At 48.9% G+C, this 22267-nt stretch overlaps 1 protein-coding gene across 1 annotated transcript; it reads right to left on the bottom strand.

The window, feature by feature from the left end:
• Window positions 1-106: 106 nt before the first annotated feature.
• COPA (COPI coat complex subunit alpha) lies at window positions 107-22257 on the bottom strand. Its single transcript, XM_074853390.1, has 33 exons — window positions 22169-22257; window positions 21874-21987; window positions 21350-21423; window positions 20965-21045; window positions 20598-20674; window positions 20016-20125; window positions 16082-16191; window positions 15382-15481; window positions 14666-14801; window positions 14142-14224; window positions 13435-13585; window positions 12943-13009; window positions 12761-12836; window positions 10673-10755; window positions 9537-9676; window positions 8539-8624; window positions 7457-7595; window positions 6969-7131; window positions 6203-6349; window positions 5724-5913; window positions 5496-5591; window positions 5051-5139; window positions 4718-4841; window positions 4336-4425; window positions 4136-4245; window positions 3866-3943; window positions 3595-3663; window positions 3233-3369; window positions 2457-2643; window positions 2269-2379; window positions 1891-2052; window positions 1105-1299; window positions 107-786 (listed from the first exon to the last, which is right to left on the bottom strand). Exons 1-33 carry the CDS (start codon window positions 22206-22208, stop codon window positions 727-729), a joined length of 3675 nt encoding a protein of 1224 aa, XP_074709491.1. The 5' UTR covers window positions 22209-22257; the 3' UTR covers window positions 107-726.
• Window positions 22258-22267: the final 10 nt, after the last annotated feature.

Below are 22267 nucleotides of genomic sequence, written 5' to 3'. Positions count from 1 at the left end.
AGCTTAAGAGTGCTGAAGAGGGCCTGGGGTAGAAGGTGAAAAGAGGAAATTAAATCTATTCTCTCTTCTACCTCAGTAAGACCAACTGAGCTACAAAACAGGAAGATCAAGATGGTCAATTTACTTTATTCATGAGAGAAGCTGATTATTTTGAGAAGCGTTGCCAGGACAACAAAACAAAAAGTCAACACTATTACTTGAATGCTGAGCTGCTCTTCTGCCACTTCCGAGGGGGGCGGGGTGGGGGGAAGAGCTGCCCACGAGCAGGGACAGGCTCTGCGCTGGCCCCGCAGCCAGACAGCGCGACGTTCCTGCCAGAGCCAGGCACGGCTCTTCCTGCTGCCCAGGCTGCAGGAGGGGCTCAGAGCTCTTCTCTCAGGAGCCCAGCGCTGAAGGATGGAAGAGGCAGCTCAAGGAGTTTCTCCCAAGCGCACTGTGTGGTCACCAGGGCTCAGCAAGAGCCACCCTTTGCCCTCTGGAAAAGATCTGCCTTGAGACAACGGCCCAGAGAAACTTCCCGTCAGCTGGATCGGGAAACAGAAGCACAAGTTGCTGCTACTTGGAAGCAGAAGAGTCTCACTACAGCATTCCTGGGTGGGGAAAAGCAGGCGAGACACGGCACAGGCACGGCTACGGTGAAGAGACTACAGACTAAAAGCTGGAATGGTGGGGGGTGCAAGATTCCAGCCTGGGCTCCGATCTCACACCTCCCCAGGACAGGATGCCCTAACGGAACTGGAGGGGGCTGATGCGCAGCCCGATGACATCTTTGCCGATCTCCGTCACCTGAGGAATAAAAGGGAGATGATTAATGCTTGGAACAACTCAACAGCCCAACCCACAGGCAGCGTTCAGAGCCTAGATGGTTCTCCAGAACATGCGCTGCCCATCGCTGCAGTGCCGGTCCCTGAAGGCAGCGTTTAAACTCCACAATATTTCACAACTTCCCCACCGTTCCACCTCACACGCCAAGTCCTCCGACACTCAGCTTGACCCAAAACCTGTGCCAAGTTAGGGGCAAGCACGGGGGAAGCTGCTGGAGAGGATTCTCGAGGGGAACATCACAGGTTAGGAGTGGGTGGTTACAGACAGAGACTCCCTTACTGTAGTGACGCGGCAGATCTGCCCGTGGAACTCGGGGCAGTAGCAGGCGCCGCTGAGCGGACACTTCTCCACGGGTTTGCCACGATAAATGGGTCGGTAAGAGGCGGCGCAGATGTCAAAGGGGTTGTGCATGTCATAGTTGAGCTGGTAGGTGTCGGTGGGATTCTTCTCACAGGCTGACAAGATCTTGCGAGTCTGCAAAAAGCAACCACGTTGAGGGGCAGCTAGGGAGCAGGCCAAAGGGGGGCTGCCACAGCAGGTATCCCCCACCCTGCACCTCACAGTCAGAATCACAGAATCGTCTAGGTTGGAAAAGACCTTGAAGATCATCCAGTCCAACCATTAGCCTAACATTGACAGTTCCCAACTACACCATATCCCTCAGCACTGGGTCAACCTGGCTCTTAAACACCTCCAGGGATGGGGACTCCACCACCTCCCTGGGCAGCCCATTCCAATGCCTGACTACCCGTTCTGTAAAGAAATGCTTCCTAAGAGCCAGTCTAAACCTCCCCTGGTGCAACTTGAGGCCATTCCCTCTTGGCCTGCCGCTGGGTCCTTGGCTCAAGAGACTCCTCCCCCCTCTCTGCACCCTCCTTTCAGGCAGTTGCAGAGGGCCAGGAGGTCTCCCCTCAGCCTCCTCTTCTCCACACTAAACCCCCCCAGGTCCCTCAGCTGCTCCCCATCAGACCTGTGCTCCAGACCCTGCACCAGCTCCGTTGCCCTTCTCTGGACACGCTCAAGTAATTCAATGTCCTTTTTGTAGTGAGGGGCCCAAAAACATACCTGCTGGGCCACCTCAGGCTTTGGACCCAGCTCCAGCAGCCGACGAGCAAAAGTAGCAGCTGTCTTGAAGTTTTTGAGTTTGAAAAAGAGGTTGAGAGCAGTACGCAGCACCAAGATCATGTGGACGGGCTGCAGGTTGGAGTGGGTGAAATAGGCAGCCATCTGCAGTAGGGAGAAGGAGGGGAAGGAGAGACACAGTCACTGCCACGCACGGGGATAACTGAAAACACTGCAAGAAACCCCTCCCTGGTAATCACTGCCACATCTGCTTTGAAGGAGGAAATGGCAGAATTCAGCATTCCCAATGCCTTTTTAAAGCCAAAGGCTACTTCCCCCCTCATCTCCTTCACAGTGAAGGAATTCAAAGACTTTCTGTACCTCACAGATTCGCTTCTGCTGCTCCAGCGTCTCTTTGGGCAGCTTCTTCCGCTCGATCTCCATCGAGAGTCCTACAATATACTCCCGGCAAATGGCTATCAGCTGCTGGGCCTTTCAGAGAGGGAGACACAGTCAGGCATTCGGCCTCCTGCCCCACGGGCGTGCAGGAAACAGAGCCTGCCTCTCACCTCAGCGATCTCCTGCTTGTTGTCCACCACCAGCAAGGGCACGCTGAGCAAGATGGAGCGGAACTTCTCCACGGCCTCTTCAAACTTGCCAGCCGTGGTGAGCTGGTAACACAGCTGCAGGCGCTGGATCAGGTCGTTGAGTTTCAGTCCAACGGCAGGGAGGGCATTCTTCAAGCCAGCTTCTTTCCTGGGGGGCACCAAAGAGGGGTTGGGGGCACAAACGGGACCACTGCAGAGGCCAGCAGGAATACACACGTTGTCAGCTCGACTGCAACTTGTCAGAAATCTTCTGACCTAGGACCACGCTGGTTTTCCTTGCCCTTGGCTTAGCACAAAAGACATCTGAGTTTCCATAATTCTGCCACCCACAACGCCCAGCTTGCTCTGCAGTAGCACAGGCTGGGAAGTCTGGCTCCTTATTCTACAGTGGCTTCCAGGCACCACTGTAAAAAACACACCTGTGTCCTCTAGATGCCTCAGACCAGCCTTGTCAGAGGCAGAGCATTAGCGCTAGAAAACACAGCATCCCAACTGCCCCACCCTGGTTTTAGTCTTTAAAAAAAAAAATGAAAGCAGTTCTTTAACATCTTTACATCTAACAGCAGGCAGCAGAAAAACCCCACTAAAGACAGAATGCTCCCTGATTTTTGCTTCCAGCAAACAGGAAGGCTCCTCCCTTCCCAACAGAGACCAGAGATACTTCTAGCTGCAATGCCAAGGAGTCTGGGCAGCGTATGGCCCAAGGGAAGGAGCACAGAGCTAACGCCATCGCTTACCAGTTACGATGTGGGTATCCATACATGGTGGGGAGAGATGGCAGCGCTTGGTAGGTCGTACGGCCACGGGCATAGGTCTGCAGGAACAGCTGCTTGTAGGGTCCAAAGTTTGTTACTCCTACCTGGTCATGGAGGAGCTGAAAGAGACACATTGATCTGCTGAGGAGAAGTTGTCCAGGGCTGTACAAAGGCTGCACAGACATCACTCAGGCTCACAGCACCTCTTGTTTCATACCCAGAGAGAACAATGCCCAAAACGACTTACAAAGGACACAAAGCAAAGCTTCAGACTGGATCAGAGACAAAAATACATGGGGACAAGGGCACAATCTTCTCCCTAGGAACTCGCAGGGGAAACTTACTCTCATTGCTGTCTCAAAGGAGCCTGCCAGAATGTGGTCAACAGGAAGCTGAGAATTGTTACACCACACCTACAAGAACAGAAGGGAAACATATACAAGAGGAATTGTGTACACGCACACATTTGTCTTACCTACCCCATCACCCTTAACTCCCCTTAACAAAGTTCCTGTGTCGTGCTCACAGATGAGTGTTAACAAGGACTGAACCGAAAAAACGAAGCACCAAAGTAGAAAGTTTCTGAGAAAGACAATCAAAGACTTGTGCCACTACCTGAGCTGGGCTGGTGCCTTTGGTGGGTGGCACGAAGAATCCATCCTCTGGTGTTCCTGGTGGGCCAGCAGGAACGTCCTGGGGGAACACACAGAGCTGGGATTAGTGTGGAAGCTTCCAGCACCCTGATGAAATCAGAGCTGGCCACAGCTGGGATGACCAAGTCTCTGAAGAAGTCCAGCACACGCTTCCCCCACCACCACAAGCTGTCATTGCCTTCCCAAGTAACTACAGCTGGGTTACTTAAGAAGCCTCCCGGAAGCCTCCTACCAGTTCAGGGGGAAGATCCAAATCTTCTTCGACTTCCCATCCACCTCCTTCTTCCTGTCCTTTACCCAGACCTTCCTCTCCAAAGCCCTCTCCAGCATCCACAAAGCCATCTGCAGGGAGGGGGCAGGGGGGAAATGGTCAGAGCTCTTACACAGGCACACACTTACACTTCTGCAAGAAAAACTCTGGGATTCACCCACCTTCATCCAGCTGCAACTCCGCATCTTCTCCCCAGCCTTCAGTGCCAACCGTGTCGATATCAATATCGGCAGCCAAGGCACCTCCTTTGCCTACAGAAAGGGGTAGAATCCTTCATTTACTCATCGCTGAGTGGGTGAGGTGTTAAGCAAAGAATTATGTTAGGCCAGCACCCTCCCTTCCAATCGTCAAGTCCCACCTTGTGCTAAAAGGCCAAAGATTTGAGAGATTTGCCAAAGACGGTGTAAATGCCAAGCTGGATTCCAACCTCTGCTAGTAACACACAGATCTGTGGTTAACAGCAACCATTCAGGAGCCACGGAGACAGGTATCTCCACTCTGCACAGCCTGGGTTAATGCAACTTTCCAAGTACAAAGCAATACCTTTGCTAGCAATCGTTCCTTCGAAGAACCCCTTGGAGACAGTCAGCAACGGCCAGTTGGTATCCAGAGGCATGACAGGAGCAGGAGGCTGCAGCAGCTTTGCATTGTGGTCAATGTCTGGAATCTGAGCAGAGAGGAGCAGAAAACAGTTCAAGGCCACATCAGGAAAATCCCATTCTTTGACCTACCCACCTCCAAGCAGCAGAGTCTCAAGCCCAGTAAGCGGTGACCGGAATGGAGAGGGTTCCTCCCTCCCAGAAAGGAGCTGCCACTGTCACCTCCCTCCCAAACTCTAGGGCTCTTGAAGCAGGAACCATTAGTCAGTTTGCTAACCGTTTCCTTTTCAGGATCAAATGTTTCCTTCAGGCTTTCAGCTTCCTCATCCAGACCATGAGTTGCAGCTGTGAGATAGGCCAGGGACTCTGCAGTGATATATAACGAACATGAGAGCGTGTTCCTCATCGCCTGCAGGAAAACATCGCCAGCACGCGCAGCCACAGTCACAAAGGAAAGATTAGCACCGTACCAGGGCGTAGAATCACACCTTTAGGGGTTTCACTGGGTTTAAAATGTGCAGGCAACAACTGACTGAATAAGCTCTAGTTGATTCTGGTCTCCTGAATGGGATTCTAGCTCTCGGGTTCCTTTCTGTTCACCTGATTCAGTTTCTCAGGTAAGGGATTATGCTGATCTGCCTCCAAAACTTACTGTTCATCCCAACAACCTCCCCAGCTTCTCCGCAGCCCACAGGGACACACGTCAGTCTGATATTACTCACTTTGCCCACAGTTCTTCAGGATCCTCACTCTCTCCGCCACATCTCCTAGATACAAGGCATTCTGGTAGTGGCCACTCATATCTTTACGGATCTCAGCTAAACCAAAATGAAAAAAAGTCACGATAGCTTTGCTGCTCTTGGCCTCCACTGTGATGCTGCACATTCCCTCTGGGAATGACACTTGGATCCTCTCAACTCATTCTTCTTCACCACCCCCCTGGCACTCACCGATTTTCATCATCTTCCGAAGCTTCTCCAGGTTGCCAGTGATGAGATAGAGGAAGGAGAGCCTATCGAAGTTCTTGGTGCGCTGGTAGCACATCTCCACAATCTGGTGATTTCCCTGCAGCAACGCCACTTCTCCCAGTTTCTCCCAGCAATTCTTGTCATCCAGAGCTTTGGCTGCTTCCAGAGCAATCTAACAAGAGAATTGACACGGTTACAAAGACTTTGCAGAAAGCAGTTTTCTCTGCTGGCTTCTGTTAATAATAATGCCCATGAAGGAAAGCGTGGGATTGGAAGGATCACTGCACTGAATCACTCCCCCAGCTGAGGGCCTGCGCCTTGGTAGGGCTGCTGTCATCCTCAGCTCTATCATTCTCAACTAATACTCATTCTTCCCAATACTCCTCCTCCTCGCAGCGAAAAGGTTTACAAGTGATGCCCCAAAGGACGCGCCTTTCCCACAGCACCACCTGTCACCTCACCTCAATGTTGCCACACTCCAGTGCCAGGCTGAAACGGGTCTTCTCGTCCTTGACGAAGTGCAAGGCCACCTCTGGGTAGCCCTTCTTCTGCAGGTAGGCAATGATGGACTGGCCCACAAGCTTGGCATTCCTCACCATGTGCAGCACCTGCAGAGAGAATCCCAGAACCATCAAGGTTGGAAAAGCCCTTGAAGCTCCTCCAGTCCAACCATGAACCTCACCCTGACCGTTCCCAACTCCACCACATCCCTCAGCACTGGGTCAACCTGGCTCTTAAACACCTCCAGGGATGGGGACTCCCCCGCTGCCCTGGGCAGCCCATTCCAACGCCCAACAACCCCTTCTGCAAAGAAATCCTTCCGAAGAGCCAGTCTGACCCTGCCCTAGCGCAGCTTGAGGCCATTCCCTCTTGGCCTGCCGCTGGGTCCTTGGCTCAAGAGACTCCTCCCCCCTCTCTGCACCCTCCTTTCAGGCAGTTGCAGAGGGCCAGGAGGTCTCCCCTCAGCCTCCTCTTCTCCACACTAAACCCCCCCAGTCCCCTCAGCCGCTCCCCATCAGACCTGTGCTCCAGACCCTGCACCAGCTCCGTTGCCCTTCTCTGGACACGCTCGAGTCATTCAATGGCCTTTTTGGAGTGAGGGGCCCAAAACTGAACCCACTCATCAAGGCCCAGGCACTGAAGCTGTCAACGCCGCTTGCGAGGGACTTCCTCTGACCCTCAGGTACAGGTCAAGGAAGAGCCGGGGGGTTTCTCATGTCTCCTCACCTCGTCGTACTTTCTGTTGATCAAGGCCAGCTTGAATTTGAATTCAGTGGGGTCGATGGTGAGGACCCTGGGGCGGCACTCTCTGTCCAGGCAGTACACATTGTTCCCCTTCACGCGGGTAACGTAAATCGGCAGGTCCAGGGTGCGGATAATTCCATGATCCCTACGCCAACACACAGCACAGGTGTGACGGGCACGCCGACACCTCTGCAGGGCCGTAGCCCCCATCTCGACGCTCTCTCTGGTATTTTAGCCTGCATTATAACAGCAAGCCCCAGGTGGATGAAGAGCGCAGCCATCCAGCCCAGCGATAAGACACCAGTGCACAGACCAAGCAACCAAACATGAGTATTTAGCTCTAGCTGTCTTTGGGTATGTCCATGCTGTATTTCACAAGCACCAGCTTTGGTGTCTGCCAAAAAAACCCCTCCAGGAGGCTGCACAAGGCCTGCCAGTTGAAGGGCTCGGCGCACGACTCCCAGACTCACCCTGTGGTGACGGCGTATTTGATGTGGTTGCTGGTGGTATAGATGAAAACACCACTTTCATCCCAGGCACCACTCTTGACACGGATGTTTTCGTGGATGTTACACAGTGACTCCAGCTTTCTGTTGCAGATCATGATGGCTGGAGAGGAAAGCCAGAAGAAGTAAGGCTGGGGAACCCTCTGCTGTTAAACATCTGCCTCAGAATTACAGCTTCTCTCTTCCACAGTGCCAGCAACAGGAACTATATTCAGTGTCAGACACTAAGGAGATGATGGCAACCACAACTAAATTGTCACCATCCGCCTTTGTTTTATGAAAGGGATTAGCTGCATCACAGAATCATCAAGGTTGGAAAAGACCCTGAAGCTCCTCCAGTCCAACCATGAACCTCACCCTGACCGTTCCCAACTCCACCACATCCCTCAGCGCTGGGTCAACCCGACTCTTCAACCCCTCCAGGGATGGGGACTCCCCCCCTGCCCTGGGCAGCCCATTCCAACGCCCAACAGCCCCTTCTGCAAAGAAATCCTTCCGAAGAGCCAGTCTGACCCTGCCCTGGCGCAGCTTGAGGCCATTCCCTCTTGGCCTGCCGCTGGGTCCTTGGCTCAAGAGACTCCTCCCCCCTCTCTGCACCCTCCTTTCAGGGAGTTGCAGAGGGCCAGGAGGTCTCCCCTCAGCCTCCTCTTCTCCACACTAAACCCCCCCAGGTCCCTCAGCCGCTCCCCATCAGACCTGTGCTCCAGACCCTGCACCAGCTCCGTTGCCCTTCTCTGGACACGCTCGAGTCATTCAATGGCCTTTTTGGAGTGAGGGGCCCAAAACTGAACCCAGGAATCGAGGTGCAAGGATCATTTTGAGGAGTACAAGAAGCCCTCGGTTTTACAAGCCTGTGGAAGGGTTTTGCTGAAGAGACAACATGGCAGGGCCCACACTGTGAACGTCCTCAGCTGCACCTTCACCGCCAGCTGTGGCACCGAGCGGTTTCTCTGGCTGGCCATGCTAGAGGGACTCTGCTCCCAACCCAGGGGGGAGTTAGTATGCACTGGGGTCCAGGTGAAACACTGCGCCCGCCTGCTGCTTACCATGCTTAGCCAGCAGAGCTACATGGGACATGTCAGCAGACCAGATGACATATTTCACCTTGGAGATCTTCACCGAGGCCAGAGTTCTGGGAAAAGGACAGCACTGACATCAGAGAGCTGAACACCACCCCTCCACAGCAAGCTCTGTGACCAAGCTCTGGATGGGAACAACCAGCACCCAACAGCCTGAACCCAATTTGCAGGTGCTCAAGCCCCTTTTTGCCATTCTGGGGCTGTAAAATCATGAGGCAGAACGGAGTATTTCTGCAGTCCAGTGCAGCAAAACCAACCTCTCTCCATACCTGTGCAATAACAAATATCTTTGAGTGACAACTGACTTCAAAACCTATATTTCTGAGGGACAGATTTAACAGAAGGAGGGAAAGAAGATATTTCCAAGCAGCATTCACATTGTTTAGTTTACTTATAACTTTCCCAGCAATACTAGAAAGACAAAGGCGTACAAGTAAGGAAACAAGGCAAGTTCTGGGACATAAGCTATCAACATACACCATATCTATCTGCAGATAATCCAGAACCTTCTCAAGCCTTCAAAGATGGCCAAAAGCACCAACTCCTTGCCCGTTTCTTTGTGGCTAGCAACACGTATACCACCACAAGCATGCTGCCAAAAGATCACTTTGAGCAGATATAAAACCTAAGGGACAAGACATCAGGCAAGCTTAGCTTGATTGAGTTTGGGTTTTTTGATTTCTCTCCGCTTTTATAGCGCCCCGTTCTGTAGTCACAGGATTTACAGGGGTATGGCACACATCTCCCTGTGATCAATGGCACGATGCCTGCAGCATAAATTGCACCTTGGCTATGTTTACACTCTGCTCTTCGTTAACAGTTGTTAGCCGTGGTTTGGATCGGTCTGACGCAGCCTGCAGCTGATGCTAAATTGTGAAGTGCATTAATAGCTATTACTTGTCCCCAGAGGGCACACGCCAGCAGGATTACAATATGAAAACTTCTCCCTGCAGACTGGATCTTACCGCTTCTGCTGCACGTCAAAGAGGGTGATGGAGTCTGTATCTCGCAGTAACAGGTTCCCTGTGCCAGCGTAGAAAATCTCATCACAGTTCGGCACCTGCACCTTCTTCGTGATCTCATTCTTCAGGTTTTTGATTAGGATCTGCCACGTGATGAGAGGAAATGTAACAGCACAGGACAGTTAGGTAGATTCCACAAAGAAATTTAGGATTATTTTAGCTCAGAATTTTTGTACAGTTGAACCTCAGTGACAAGAGACCAAAATAAGAGCTGCAGCCTTTCTCAAAGCAGGATCAGACTTCATGCTGCTAGAAAATCCAACCACAAGTTTACCAGGGTGCAGACCCAGTGTACCCTTTCTTTTCTGCCCACTGCTGTCATTACTAGCTGGCAGATACAGTTTGCAAGCCCTCTCTACAACGAGTGTATGAACAAAGTCAAGCGTAGGGAAAAGTGAGAGAGAACCCGGCATAGGTAGAAAAAGGAAATGAGGAAGCTGAGAGGGGAGAGTTGCAAGTGGAGAAGGGGAAGGCAGGGAGAAGTTCACAGAATAGGCATGAAATAAACTTGAATTTACTAAGTCAAAAAACACCCTGAATTAAAAAAAAAAAAAAAAAAAAAAAAAAAGAAGAAAAAATACAATATCTTGCATGGGGCAAAGAAAAAGACTTTTCTTCCCCTTCACATCAAGTACATTCAAGCAGGGAACGCTTTCCATGACTGTCTTTCCCCCTTCTTTCTCCTATTGCACTCCACAAGTGAGAACAAAGAGCTTTATTAAAAATCTAACCTGTATTTTCACCATTTCCCCATTACTTTTGTGCTATGAAAGTGACCTGGGCTTCACAGTCCCGTTCTGGTGAGCCTTCGTGCCTGAACTCACCTGCTGTAGCAAGCTTCCAGCAACTGAACTAAGATTTACTGTCAAAGAAGTTAAATAATATTTCAACTCATTACATTTGCACTGCATTATATTCCTTTGTGTATGTCTGCAGCCCACTCTCTGCTGACAATGCTTTGCCAGTCTACTTGGATCTCCAATAATTCCGTTAACCCAATCTCCCGCTTTCCATCTGCACGCTTCCAAACGACACCATACCCTGTTAAAAAGATGACCCTATTAAGCTTGTCCCCTTACCGAATGCATTCGATCCAGGACTGCAAAGCGGTTACGAGCTACCCACACAGCTGTTAGCCCGGAGGAACGTTTCCCTTCAGGGGCTAGGGAGAGCAAAACACAGGCAGTGAATAAAACCTCTGGCAGGCTCTTCCGGCAACACATTAGTCAGTCTTGTTTGATCCCATCTTGGCTGTTGTAGCTGCTTCCTACTAATTCATGTTTAACCTGAGGCTATTCACAAGACTCATTTCCTCCCCCGATGTCCTTTCAGATCTCGGCGTGGCCAGCGCCAGCCCTTCCTCTCCAGCCAAGGCACAAGACAAGTGGCTGGTGGCCCCGCCAGCGCCTCTGCCTGGCGCAGAAGCGGGCCATCGCGGGCGACAGCACCGTCTGTCAAGCTAACGAGCAGAGCCTTGCCGGCCAAACGAAGCCAGCAGCGAGGGTCCCGGCTCCAGTGTAATCCCCCCCCCCCGCCCCCGCTCTCTCCCGCCCCCCTGCAAACTGATATAACGAGCTGGAGGAGAAAGGCTGCACTCTCCCCAGCACGCAGCTGTTCTCCCCGTTTTAAAATGCTAATACAAACACAGCTCTGCGTGGCAGAGAGAACAGGACCGCAGGACGCGTACCCGATGCGGAGAAGGCTTTCTGCAGCAGCGCAAAAGTGAGAGCTGCTGCTGGTTTGCTAAATTAAAATTTTCTTTAGTTCTCAGCCCCTTTTCTCACCAGTCCCGCTCCTCAACACGAGTGTTTTTGGAGACTTGCACGCTGTTTCACCAAGCATAGCGCCGTTTGTGGCAGATTTACATCCTAACAACCGACGACTTAAACCTGACCACCTCAGCCCTCAGCCCGAGGAAGACTTGTCTGAATTCAATTCAATTCCCAGCTCCGCTTGGGGTTTTCTGATGGCAACTTCACCTGTTTTTCTGCATCTCCACAACTCAGCCTTTTAAGTCTTTAACACTGACTGTAGATCAGGCAGAAAGTGATTGAAATCTATTACCCAGAAGACTGTTAAAGCGTGATAAGAAAGCTTAGCTTCCCTTGTAGTCAGGTAAATAAGCTGAAGGACACGAGGTGACAACCCCAAGGCACACGTTAAATACCAACATTACAGCCCTGGGAGATCATCGGCAGGTGCATTTATAGCAGCTTGTTGGAGAAGACACTTATCAACCAGTACAATTTTATGCTATTCTTGAATATGTATTAAAAGTGTGTGGTTTTCATGAGACCTAGACATTTCTTCATCTAGAAGAATAATGCCTTTCCCCATTTAAAGGGTCACACGCTGGCTGTCCCCAGACAAGTCAGCCTCGAACGTCTCAAACTAAATATTTTAAATATATTCAGTAACATTTAATCTAAACCTCCCTTTCTCTTTCTCTTCAAATACACCTGCTGACTATACTCAGCAAAAAAATCCTCCCTTCATTAGGCCCACAGAAATCAATAAATCTATGAACAAGTGAGCTGGATTCCAGTCCAACTCATTCATCACTCCCACTCGTTTCAAACTCTTTACTGCCGTGACGACAGAGGCAGGAGGAACCAGCTGGAGTTTCAGATCCCAAATGGAATTCATAGTTAGGAGAAAGAATTATTTTTTTTTTCCTAAATCATGTTTTGACTTGTAAATTGCACAAAACTGATCTGGAATTTGCCGAGAGGAAGAATGACTACTGGCACCCTGGCACTGTCACTTTTACAGCCACTTTTCAGAGTATAAAACCTCTTAGAACAAAACATATCTGGTTAAAATCCATCTCTGTTGACAAGCCAGGAAGGCTGCCTGCTGCGTTGAAAGGGAAAACTGAAAGTTCCTAATAACAAAATTATAAAATATATATTTGTAGCAGTAAAAGTTTGGGATGAACATGAATTTTTCAAGTCAGTGTAGTGTGATATAGTGAGCAGGAAGCCTGCCAAATGATGTGTGCTGCAGGGGCACTGGGAAACACGGAGAAAGAGTCCAACGAGAGAGGCTGAGAGAAATGAAGCTTTTTTTTTACATATCGCACACACACAGAGTTGGAGAGCAGGGGAGGGGACAGCTACACAGTAATAAACACTCACGAGGATTAATGTGAAATAAGAAATGCCTACCATCCGGATTCTGGGAGTCTGCATCCTTGGGAATGGTGTATAGGTCATAAGTACTGTTCTCTAAGTTGCTGGCTCTCTGCAGAGACGGAGGGAAAACCCATTTTGAGATAGGATTTCACAGAACAAACATTCACAGCCTCGTGGAAAGTTCTTTAGCACAATATGCAGCAAAACTGACTTACTGTGCAGAGAAGGACAGCGTTCTCCGCAGGGTTGTATGACATGTTGAACACAGGGAACTTGGAACCACTGGAGAGGAGTCATGAAGAAAAGAGAAAGTGAGAGCGGACCAAGATTATTTCTACCAAAGTCACCTCGTGATAAATGCTCTTCATTTTCTGAGATATCCTGAGTACCAGAAAAGCTCAGTTTTGATGAATTTCCTGAATCAAGACCACTTGGAAACACCGTAAGAACATCAGCGTTTCATAAATGAAAGAGTCAGATTTCAGTGTGAAACTTAAAACTAGTTAAAAAAAGAAATTACATCTGCGCACAGATTAAAATTGACCTAAAAAACTTCTTGTAGGTTTGGTGAGGTCATCTGACAGAAGAGTCAGTTGGAACTGCGGTATGTGAATACAACAATACGACCTATCTGTAAGCGAGAAACTAATAAGGGATTCAGGATACTGGCAACACCTCTTGTAACGTGCCGAGCCCCCGTCCCCTACCTTCGCAGCTGCATGACAGCAACGTCTTTTGAACTGTTGAAATCAAGCTGGCGGAGGAAACGGTCCTTCACGTAATACAGCATGTTCCCGTGCACAGCGTAAGCCGGCCGCTCACGCTCCAGTTTGAACACAATCATTCCCCCGTCGTGGCCTGAGAAAAGACACGTGAGAAGTCAAACACGCGAATTAAATCCTGTGTTTTGTCTCGTCATGAAGATGATGCTACCGAGCCCTTCAAACCAAGAAAGGGGCAACAAAAATCACAACCAAGGACTGCCAGCCGCCTCTGCTACTCCTCAGCCTGAGTGAATTCAGTGATTCCACTTCTTTCCTAAGGGCTCACCTCCCTTTATGTTTCCTAATAAATCTAAGATCTGACCCTCTTCTAGAAACACTCTCCCTCAATGTCACGCATTTTTTCAAGTTAACAGTCCAGCGTGGGTTCCCCTAGGATCTGTCCCATCCCTTCTTAGCTAGCTAATGCAGAGGTCATCTTCTTCTAGCTTTGAACTACAGCTGATACACTGAGACTGTGTTCCACTAAATAAGGATCTTTTCCCTGCGATACATTTAATAAAAGCATCTGCAAGTCAGCGTGTTCTGCAAAGAATGCTAAAGAAAAGCAAACCCCATATGGATTTCCTACACAGAATACATTTTCTCTTCACAGCAACCTGTCAAAACACTGAGTAGGAGGTTTTTTTTACCTGCAGCAAAGAGGTTGAGGTTGGGATGAGCAGCCAATACCCAAAAGCGATCATGATCACGCCGAAAGGTCTGGACACCTGTGCTGTATGGGGAACAGAAGGAATGAGGAATACAAACAAAATGGAAACCTTGCTGTAAACTTCAGCTCCCAAAATGAAGATCCTAAGCTTTGCCATACAGACCATCTCTAGCATTCAGCACGAGGAGTCCACTGAGAGTTCAGTGTTTTCAAAGCCTTCTGTCAAATAATATATTCTCATTTAACGGATTTTCAGCAGCGCTATCACTAGACAAGTCAGCTCTCTCCACTTGCTTTCAGACAATTCCAAGCTTTGCTCTCAACATGTGCCTCAAAGGGGCAGAGAACGCGAAAAACATGACTCCTCACTCATGAATTATCAAACACTAGCAACGATGGTTTAAGAACTGCTGGTGTTCAGTTTCTCTAAGAATAAATGTAGGTCTTCCACACGTGTAAAAACTTTCAAAACAAGACCGAGTCAGACGCCTGACAAGCACTAACCGTTTAGACATATCCCAGACACGGATGCTCTTGTCTTCCGAATTGCTGAGGATTAGCTCCTGCCGCGGGTGAAAGACAGCACACGAGACGTTGTTGTAATGGCCCCGGCAAGTGTCAACCTCCCAGGCCTTCGATTCTAACCAGAAGTGGAAAAGAACGAGGAAAATAACACTTAAACTGGTTAAGCTCTGCTATAGCAGGCGCTTTATTATAAAGCAAACTGCATTGGCCACTAGTTCCTAGACCATTCTCTGCAGTTTACATTTCTGATCTCTCTCTAACCACTAGCACAGCTCACCTAAGAGAAACAGATAAGCCAGATTACTCAAGAGGTGCTAAGAACTGTATAGAGTTTAGCTGGCCTGAGCTGGCAAAAGCACAACCGTTCCTGTTGGAGGGCTTCTGGCTCTCAAATCATCTCTTTTTCTTATTCCATCAGGGCATATTCAAAAAACTTCAGAGTCAAGTTTTTCTACTTCTACAAGCTTCTGCTCAGTAGCGTTTGCAAATCAAAAGAAGCTGGAAGCGTTTGCTAGAGAACTGAGCTCCCCTCAAACTGCAAAAGCCAATGCTGTTTGGGATCACTTACCACTGTATCATACAGACATGTTTGCAAAGCGTAAAATACCTCCAGGTTCAGCCTACGGATGCTCAAACATAAACTTCAACTCTCAACACCCTTCTCCCTGTGGGCTGTCCCCGGAGAATCCTCTCACCATTCATCCGCCAGATCTTCACTTGCCGGTCATCAGCTCCTGACACAATGAGCGGCATCGTGGGGTGGAAGGCAGCCCAGTTCACCCCCCGATCGTGGCCCTGCAGGCAAAAAGAAAACAGTCACTCGACGTGATTTGGTGACTGAATGGAACGAGCAAAGGAGGGATGAAGCAACAAAGACTGCGGGCAGTCTTGCCAAGACACAGCTCTCACTGGTTTTATACACCATGCTGCTCATACCGAAGGCTTACAGACAGTAAGATTATAGATGCCCGCAATAATAAGCTTTGCAGATACCGTTCTTCACCAGTAGAGCAAAGCTGAAGCTCGGCAGCAGAGCAGCACCACTTCCGAACTTTAACAAGCCGTTACAGAAGGCTGTCTCTACCATAATCTCCTCTGTTGCTTCCAGTAACACAAGGTAATAACATCTGCTATTTAACTGAGCTTCTGGCTGTACAGAGAAAACCGTTATCTGTTTGGTTACAGCGCAAACATCTCCAGATTTCAGATCTGAAACTCAGAAAAAGTAATGCCATAATCTACAAGAGCATTAACTCTACAGAGCTGAGCCAGGTGTTTCAGTTTTTTTTTTCCCCTCTGCTATTTTTCTGGGCTTTTAGAGGATCATTTGTCTCACAGAGATCTCATTAAATAAATCTGAAAAGCCTGTACTGCACACGCACATTGACACTGTACCTCAAGAACGTGCTTCACAACCGCATCTGTCGTCCCAAACAAATCCACCCCCGTTATTCCCCTGACATCCGATTCCACAGCTCCAGGGGACAGGTTCTTCTTCCTTAGGCCTTGTGGAACAAAGAGGAAGGAGAAGCAGGGGAGGAGGAAGCAAAGATTATATTATCAAGACAGTGTTTCTAACTGAACAAGCCGAGTGCTCTCCTGTGCTGTTTACACACATCTTCAGGTGGAAACTGGGAACTTGAAAGAGGGTGAGAGACATCCAGGACTCCCTTCCACTTCCTTCAAAAGCACAAGCTCACATCAGACGTACCAGAAAGGAAGTCTGCACGCAGCAGATCGTACGAAGGATCACCTCAGCTCACTGGGACAGACAGCAGCACCTCAGCAAAGAGGGACTGACACACCCCGATTTCTGCCCCGCTCACCCCTTTGCTAGTCTGAGCTCGCACCTTTCAGGGGACCTTCCCCCATGCCACTTTGGTGACCGCTTGGTTATGGATTTGGACAATCTGCCTGGAAACAAAATATTTCCAGGAGCTAAAACTATATGAAATAAAGCTTGTTCCCAATTCTGAAGAAAACTAAGCCATCCAAGTTAAAACAGACCTATACCTGCCATCCTTCATTAAAACCCAACGGAACACAGTAGGGAAACCGAGAATTGAAAAGAGCTTCTCCTCCAAGGAGAAAAGACTGTACATGTAACACTCTAAAACATAACTTAGAAAATGTGCTTTTCCATGTAACAGTACTTGGCCCAAGGATGCTATCACAAAATTTATCAAGGATAAAAAAAAAAACCTGTCTAGGATAAAAGCAGAATTGCACGGGTATGGATGCCAACAAAGAGAGAAGTTTAAGAAGAAAATAAATAATACTGCAGTCAAAAATTATTATTTTCTTGTTGCAATGCTGATTCCCAGTCTCCTCGTGGATTAACAACTCAACAACCTCTCTGACAAAGTTAGTCTAATAAACCAACAAGTTAAGCAGTGTCTCACAGCAAAGCACAAATGCTCAGCACACATACAGATGGTCCAGGTAACGGTGAGGGGCTGGAATGGCTGAGTAGATACTTCTACAAAGCCGACACAAAGTACCCCAGAAAGGAGGAATAAAACATACATAATCCAGGAAAGATGTGTGAAGAAACACAAGACTTTTGGAAGAGAAAATACTTGAGCCTTTGACAAGCCAGTGAAACAGGACCGGGACACAAGTGGAAAATTTCTGGCGTAACTGCACAAATCGAGAGGAAAGGCAGGACACTCACAGAACACTCCAGCCTCCTGTGTTGCTCTGGGGAGGGAGCAGGGACAGAAAAGGGACTCGTAGCAGAAAGGCAGCTATTAGGCATTCTGAGGAGAGCTGTTAAAAAAAACCTGAAAAGGAGACTCAGCTCCACATGCACACGAGCACTCAGAACAGGTATTAAAATAACCGGAGTAAAGGGGCAACATGCTACCTGTGAACAACGAGTTGTGAGTTAGGAGAGAAGACAGACAATCCTTCTTCAGTGGAAACTAAAGAGGGCTCTTGGGCACAGGCATTCGTTCTGGGCTGAGGTTCCTCCCTGTAACCCAGCCAGCGGGCAATTAGAGAAGTGCAGGGGAGGCTGAAGTGGTACCAAGGGTTTTGCCAGCCAGCACCACACCCCCACGGAGGGTGCTCGGGGAGGGGCAGTCCAGGCCTACAGAGGCTCAGCTCCAGTCCCAGTCCCACGGCTCCTCAACGCTGCCAGCCCAAACCCTCAGGTGATCCTCACTTAAGCTGGTCATCCAGATCGACTAAACAGAGTCCTGACAGAATAAGGAAGTTTCCTGCCAAGCGTCAGACATTTGCCAACCACGAGTAAGGTTAAACAGGAGTTGGTGTGTGATGTTAAGAGCACACACAAAAGCGCTCTGATCGGCGTAAGACCACCTACACACTCCTCAGGGGGTTAATACTTATAAAGAGAGAGAGAGAAAAACAGATTATTTTGTAGTTTCTGCAGGTTAATATCAGAGTCATGAGCAAGGACTTCATTCCACAGCACGGGTGAATAACACAACACAAACATTCATGCATTGTGATGTCTATAAACAAGCTTATTCTGACTGCATTCACACAGTCTCTCTCAGGAGAGCAGCAGGAAACAAACCCTTTAACTTTAAGCCTATTTGGTTTGCATTGAAGGTCCTTTATCAGCAGGTTTCAAACCAAGGAGCCCTACCCATATGGGAATTCAAACAGGACCATCCTCACATTCTGGTGCCCAGCCCGGGTCACACTCTCTGCTGAGGCCTCGTTTTGGGAGGAGGCTTTTAGAATGTGACCTTTAACCTCATTTAACTGAGGTCATCAAAGAACCAGTGCTCATAATCCCAAAACCTGCTGAAAAAAATTCCCACCAATGTCAGCAGAAGCTGCAGGTTAACAGCAGCACTCAGAAGTGGAGTTCAAGCTCACCACCAAACGATGCTCTCTGTGACCAGGATTATGTGCACAACAGACATCAGACAAAACAGGGAAATAACCTTTCCCAGGAGACTGCTAGAGCAGAATCCTGCTGAGGGTATAAGTCATTTTGGGGAAAAACTGGGAAGTAGAATTGTATTTTGAATCCGTTTCTCATCTCTCTGTAGGTTTTTTCCCCACACTAGTATTCTCGCAGCGTCGTGTCTGACTGGAGCGACAGCTGAGTCAATAATTCAGCATGTCTCTAAAACCCTTCATCACATATCAGCTGAGGAAAAAAAAGGTCTGTACTATCTCCAAACCAATTTGGCAGCTGGAACTCTGCTGAGAGAGAGTGTTTGTGGGAGAATGCAGCAGCAAAGCTCCCTGGCAGAATAGCTGTTAAACTCCCCATGCTGGCAGTACAGAGAGGGGGACAGGTTTTAAATAACCAGGATATCCTGTCCCCAGCCCCTACTGTTGACACAGCTGGCCGTGTCTGAGCGTGTACTACAAATACCGCAGCGTGCCCAACCAAAACTGCAATGGCGAGAGCAGCAGGTCGGGTAAAGCCTGGCTCTAGAACAGTTTATCTTGTAACACCACCAGTACTGCCCCCGCCTGCCTCCCACCAGTCCCTTATCTCCATCTAATATTTTCTCCATTTCTAGCTTTTCGTTTAGGGATTGTATTTCATTCCATTAGGTCACCTTGTGGCCTACGTGTAACTAGGAAATAGCTAAAATATCAAAGTACGTCGGAGTTTTGGCTTGCAACTCCTGCTCTGATCTTTAGGCCACGCTTCATTTTATGAAACGGACAAGCAGAGTGAAAAAGTTGAAAGAATTCCTAATAATATTATCTTCCTGTCACCACCCGCAACTAGGCTACCAAAAAAAAAAAACCACCAACCAACCCACCCAAAAAACCAAAACCCTTTTTGCAATCCAGGCAGAGGCCTTTTTATCTTCCTCTCAGAACGAATGACTTATTGCTGCCTCCAACAGTTTTTCAAGGGGATAAAGCTGATCCAGAAATTTCTAAAAATCCTCCTACAAGTCTGGCATAGCTGCAAAGCTGATGAGCTGGCAACACTACGTCCCTTCTGACAGCAATATTCGTTGCTATATTGGCTGCAAAATCAGACTGGGAGACTAGGTTGCAGAATTTCCATCTTCAGAGGGTTTTTTTGGCTGCACAAAGCTACAGCTGACCTCACCTACTGCCACGGAAGACTTGCTTCAAGTGATAGGGTGGACTAGAAGATGCCCAGAGATCCCTTCCCAGCATCCCACTTCATGGAAACTGAGGGGAATAAGTCCCTCTTAGTACAGAACTTTTAACTTTCTGCCTGAGGTTCCTGCAGTCAACAGGCTGCTACTCCTGCCCTCGGATCTGAACCCCTCTTTCCTGCCTCTCTTGGCTTTCAGCAATTGCAGTTTTGAAGTGGGCTTTGCCACGGGGTACCCCCTTGATCTGGGCAGCTCACCAGAAATATCCCAAACGCGCACAGTCTGATCCAAGCTGGCTGACACTACCAGGTCCTCAGAGGGGTGAAACTGGGCACACATCACATAGTGGTTGTGTCCTGTCAGCACACTACAACAAAAAGGACAGAAAATACCATTTATACATAAGGTAGGTTAATACACATTCCAATTTGCACCAACAGCAGTAAGCTCGGACTCGGGAAGGAGGATGAGGAATATAGGATTGCTAAACATTACTCCTCAGGAGTTAGCACGACCGAACACCGAGCGTATCTGTTCTTACGGAGAGCGTTCAAGGGTCAGGTTTCTGCTATCAATAACTCCAGGGGCTTCAGCATTGGCATGTATTATTTCAACCTCAAAAAATTTCCAACCAAACAACATGTGAATTTATGAATACGAGTCTAGTGGCATCAGAATAAACAAGCAAAAGACAAGACTGATGGAAATATTCATAACTGATCAGTTCTCTCTGTCAGGTCTATTCCTTCAACTAAGCACGGCTTCCGCTTGAAAACAACAGATGAAGACAGCTCGACCCAGACCGTGCAGTTATTTTTTAAAGCAACCATTGATTTTACCAAACACAAGTTCTGGACTGCCAGTTCCAAACCCGAATGGTCTGGTCATCAGAAGCACTCAAGATCCAGGGATATTCCTAAAAAAGACAAAATATATGAAGTAATCCAAACCCCAGACATTCCCTCCCAACGTGGTATTTTCCAACTGTCCCCAGGAATGACCCTTTTTAAATCTCATTTAAGATCCTGAAAGTGGAATTTATGTCTCTTGCACCTCTGCAGAAGGCCACCATATCTGGAGCACCCTCATACCAGTAAGTCCAGCACAATTTCTTTAGCAAAGATTCCCATCCAGGGAAGCAAGAGATTCCCTTTCGTGCACAAAGGGAGGAGGCAGCCCTCCCTGGGTAATACGAGAGGAGCTTACGTGGTGGAAGAAGGTAGTGCGAATATAGTCCAAGTGCCCGAGCAAAGTGAAGAGACAACGGCGCAATTTGTAGTTCCAGACCTGCACAACACAGAAGCAGAACAATGACAGTACGTGCCACCACCTGCTAGATTGTTTTGTGCTTTCTCATGTTTCAGTTCACCTACAAGCCTCTCTCTTCCCTTTTAAAATATGTTTCTAATGCAAGCTACAAAGAGACTTCAACTCGCTGCAGTTAACTCTCTGAAACAGGAGAATCACAATTCCCAAACACTATTTCCCACCCACAAAAACTCCTTCTCATCTTTTAACCAGCTTCTTTATACATTCCTCCTCCCTGCATGACACTTTTCAGAGAACAAGAGCTAAAGGAGTAAAATTTTACCTTTATTTTGTAATCATCACCTCCAGAAACAAACAGAGGCTGCTGTTTGTGGAAATCAATACCTCGAACGGGTCCTACAAATAGGAAGAGCAGGTTGGACACAGCCAGATGGCTGACAGCCGCAGCAGTCCCTTGTACCACTTAAAGACTACAATTTGCACTCCTCCTCATTCCTGTTGCTCTTGGTAAATTAAGAGCTTCAAAGACACAATAAAAATTAATTTTAACAGGCTGAGATCCCATTCCCAAACCCATTCCTTTCCAGCAAGATGCCTGCAACCACCCATCACAAAACATTCAGGCCCTTCAGATCTCTATTTACAGGTTTATTTAAGCTACTACCCCACTTTATGCATGTGCAAGCAACGTTCAGAGCCAGAACACTGGCCAGAAAGAAACACAGGTTAAAACTGAGAGGCTCTGAAGTGAAACAAGCAGAGGCCTCAGTAACACTTCAGCAGAGCCTCCCTTCCTCCTCTCGCACCCCAGTCTTCCTCCACAACACCTCCTCCCTGCTGACTGACCATCGTGCTCATCGAATTTGTCGATAAGGGTGCACATCCGATAATCCCACAGCTGGATGACGCCATTGTGCAGGCTGGTGAGGATCCACGGCCGCTTGGGGTGGAAGCTGAGCCCTGCCGAGGTACAGAGAGACGTGACAGCGAGGCCTCCGCGCCCTTAGGGGCCCAGAGGCCCGGAGCAGCCCTGGGGGAGCCGCCCGGCCCCCCCGGTCAGAGCCCCCAGGGGCGGGCAGGAGCTGCCGGTACGGTCTCCTCAGGTCCCTCCAACACGGCCCAAGCCTGATCCCGCCATTACCTTTCACCCGGGCCGACTTAGTCTCGAACTTGGTCAGCATCCCCCTCCGCCCCGGCCGCCCCGGCCCTCCACGTCAGCGCCCCGGAAGTGCCCCGGATG

This window comes from Strix uralensis, chromosome 32 (genome assembly GCF_047716275.1).
Source record: "Strix uralensis isolate ZFMK-TIS-50842 chromosome 32, bStrUra1, whole genome shotgun sequence".
NCBI lineage: Eukaryota > Metazoa > Chordata > Aves > Strigiformes > Strigidae > Strix > Strix uralensis.
This window is presented reverse-complemented; position numbering and strand designations above follow the sequence as displayed.

What these genes read in the sequence shown, in the direction of transcription:
- COPA (XM_074853390.1), bottom strand. Translation starts at nt 22,208, where the DNA reads ATGCTGACCAAGTTCGAGACTAAGTCGGCCCGGGTGAAAG. An exon ending in CAAATTCGATGAGCACGATG is followed by an intron (nt 21,424 to 21,873) that starts GTCAGTCAGCAG and finishes TCCTATTTGTAG; the next exon opens with GACCCGTTCGAGGTATTGAT. An exon ending in GGAGTTGCAGCTGGATGAAG is followed by an intron (nt 4,246 to 4,335) that starts GTGGGTGAATCC and finishes CCCTCCCTGCAG; the next exon opens with ATGGCTTTGTGGATGCTGGA.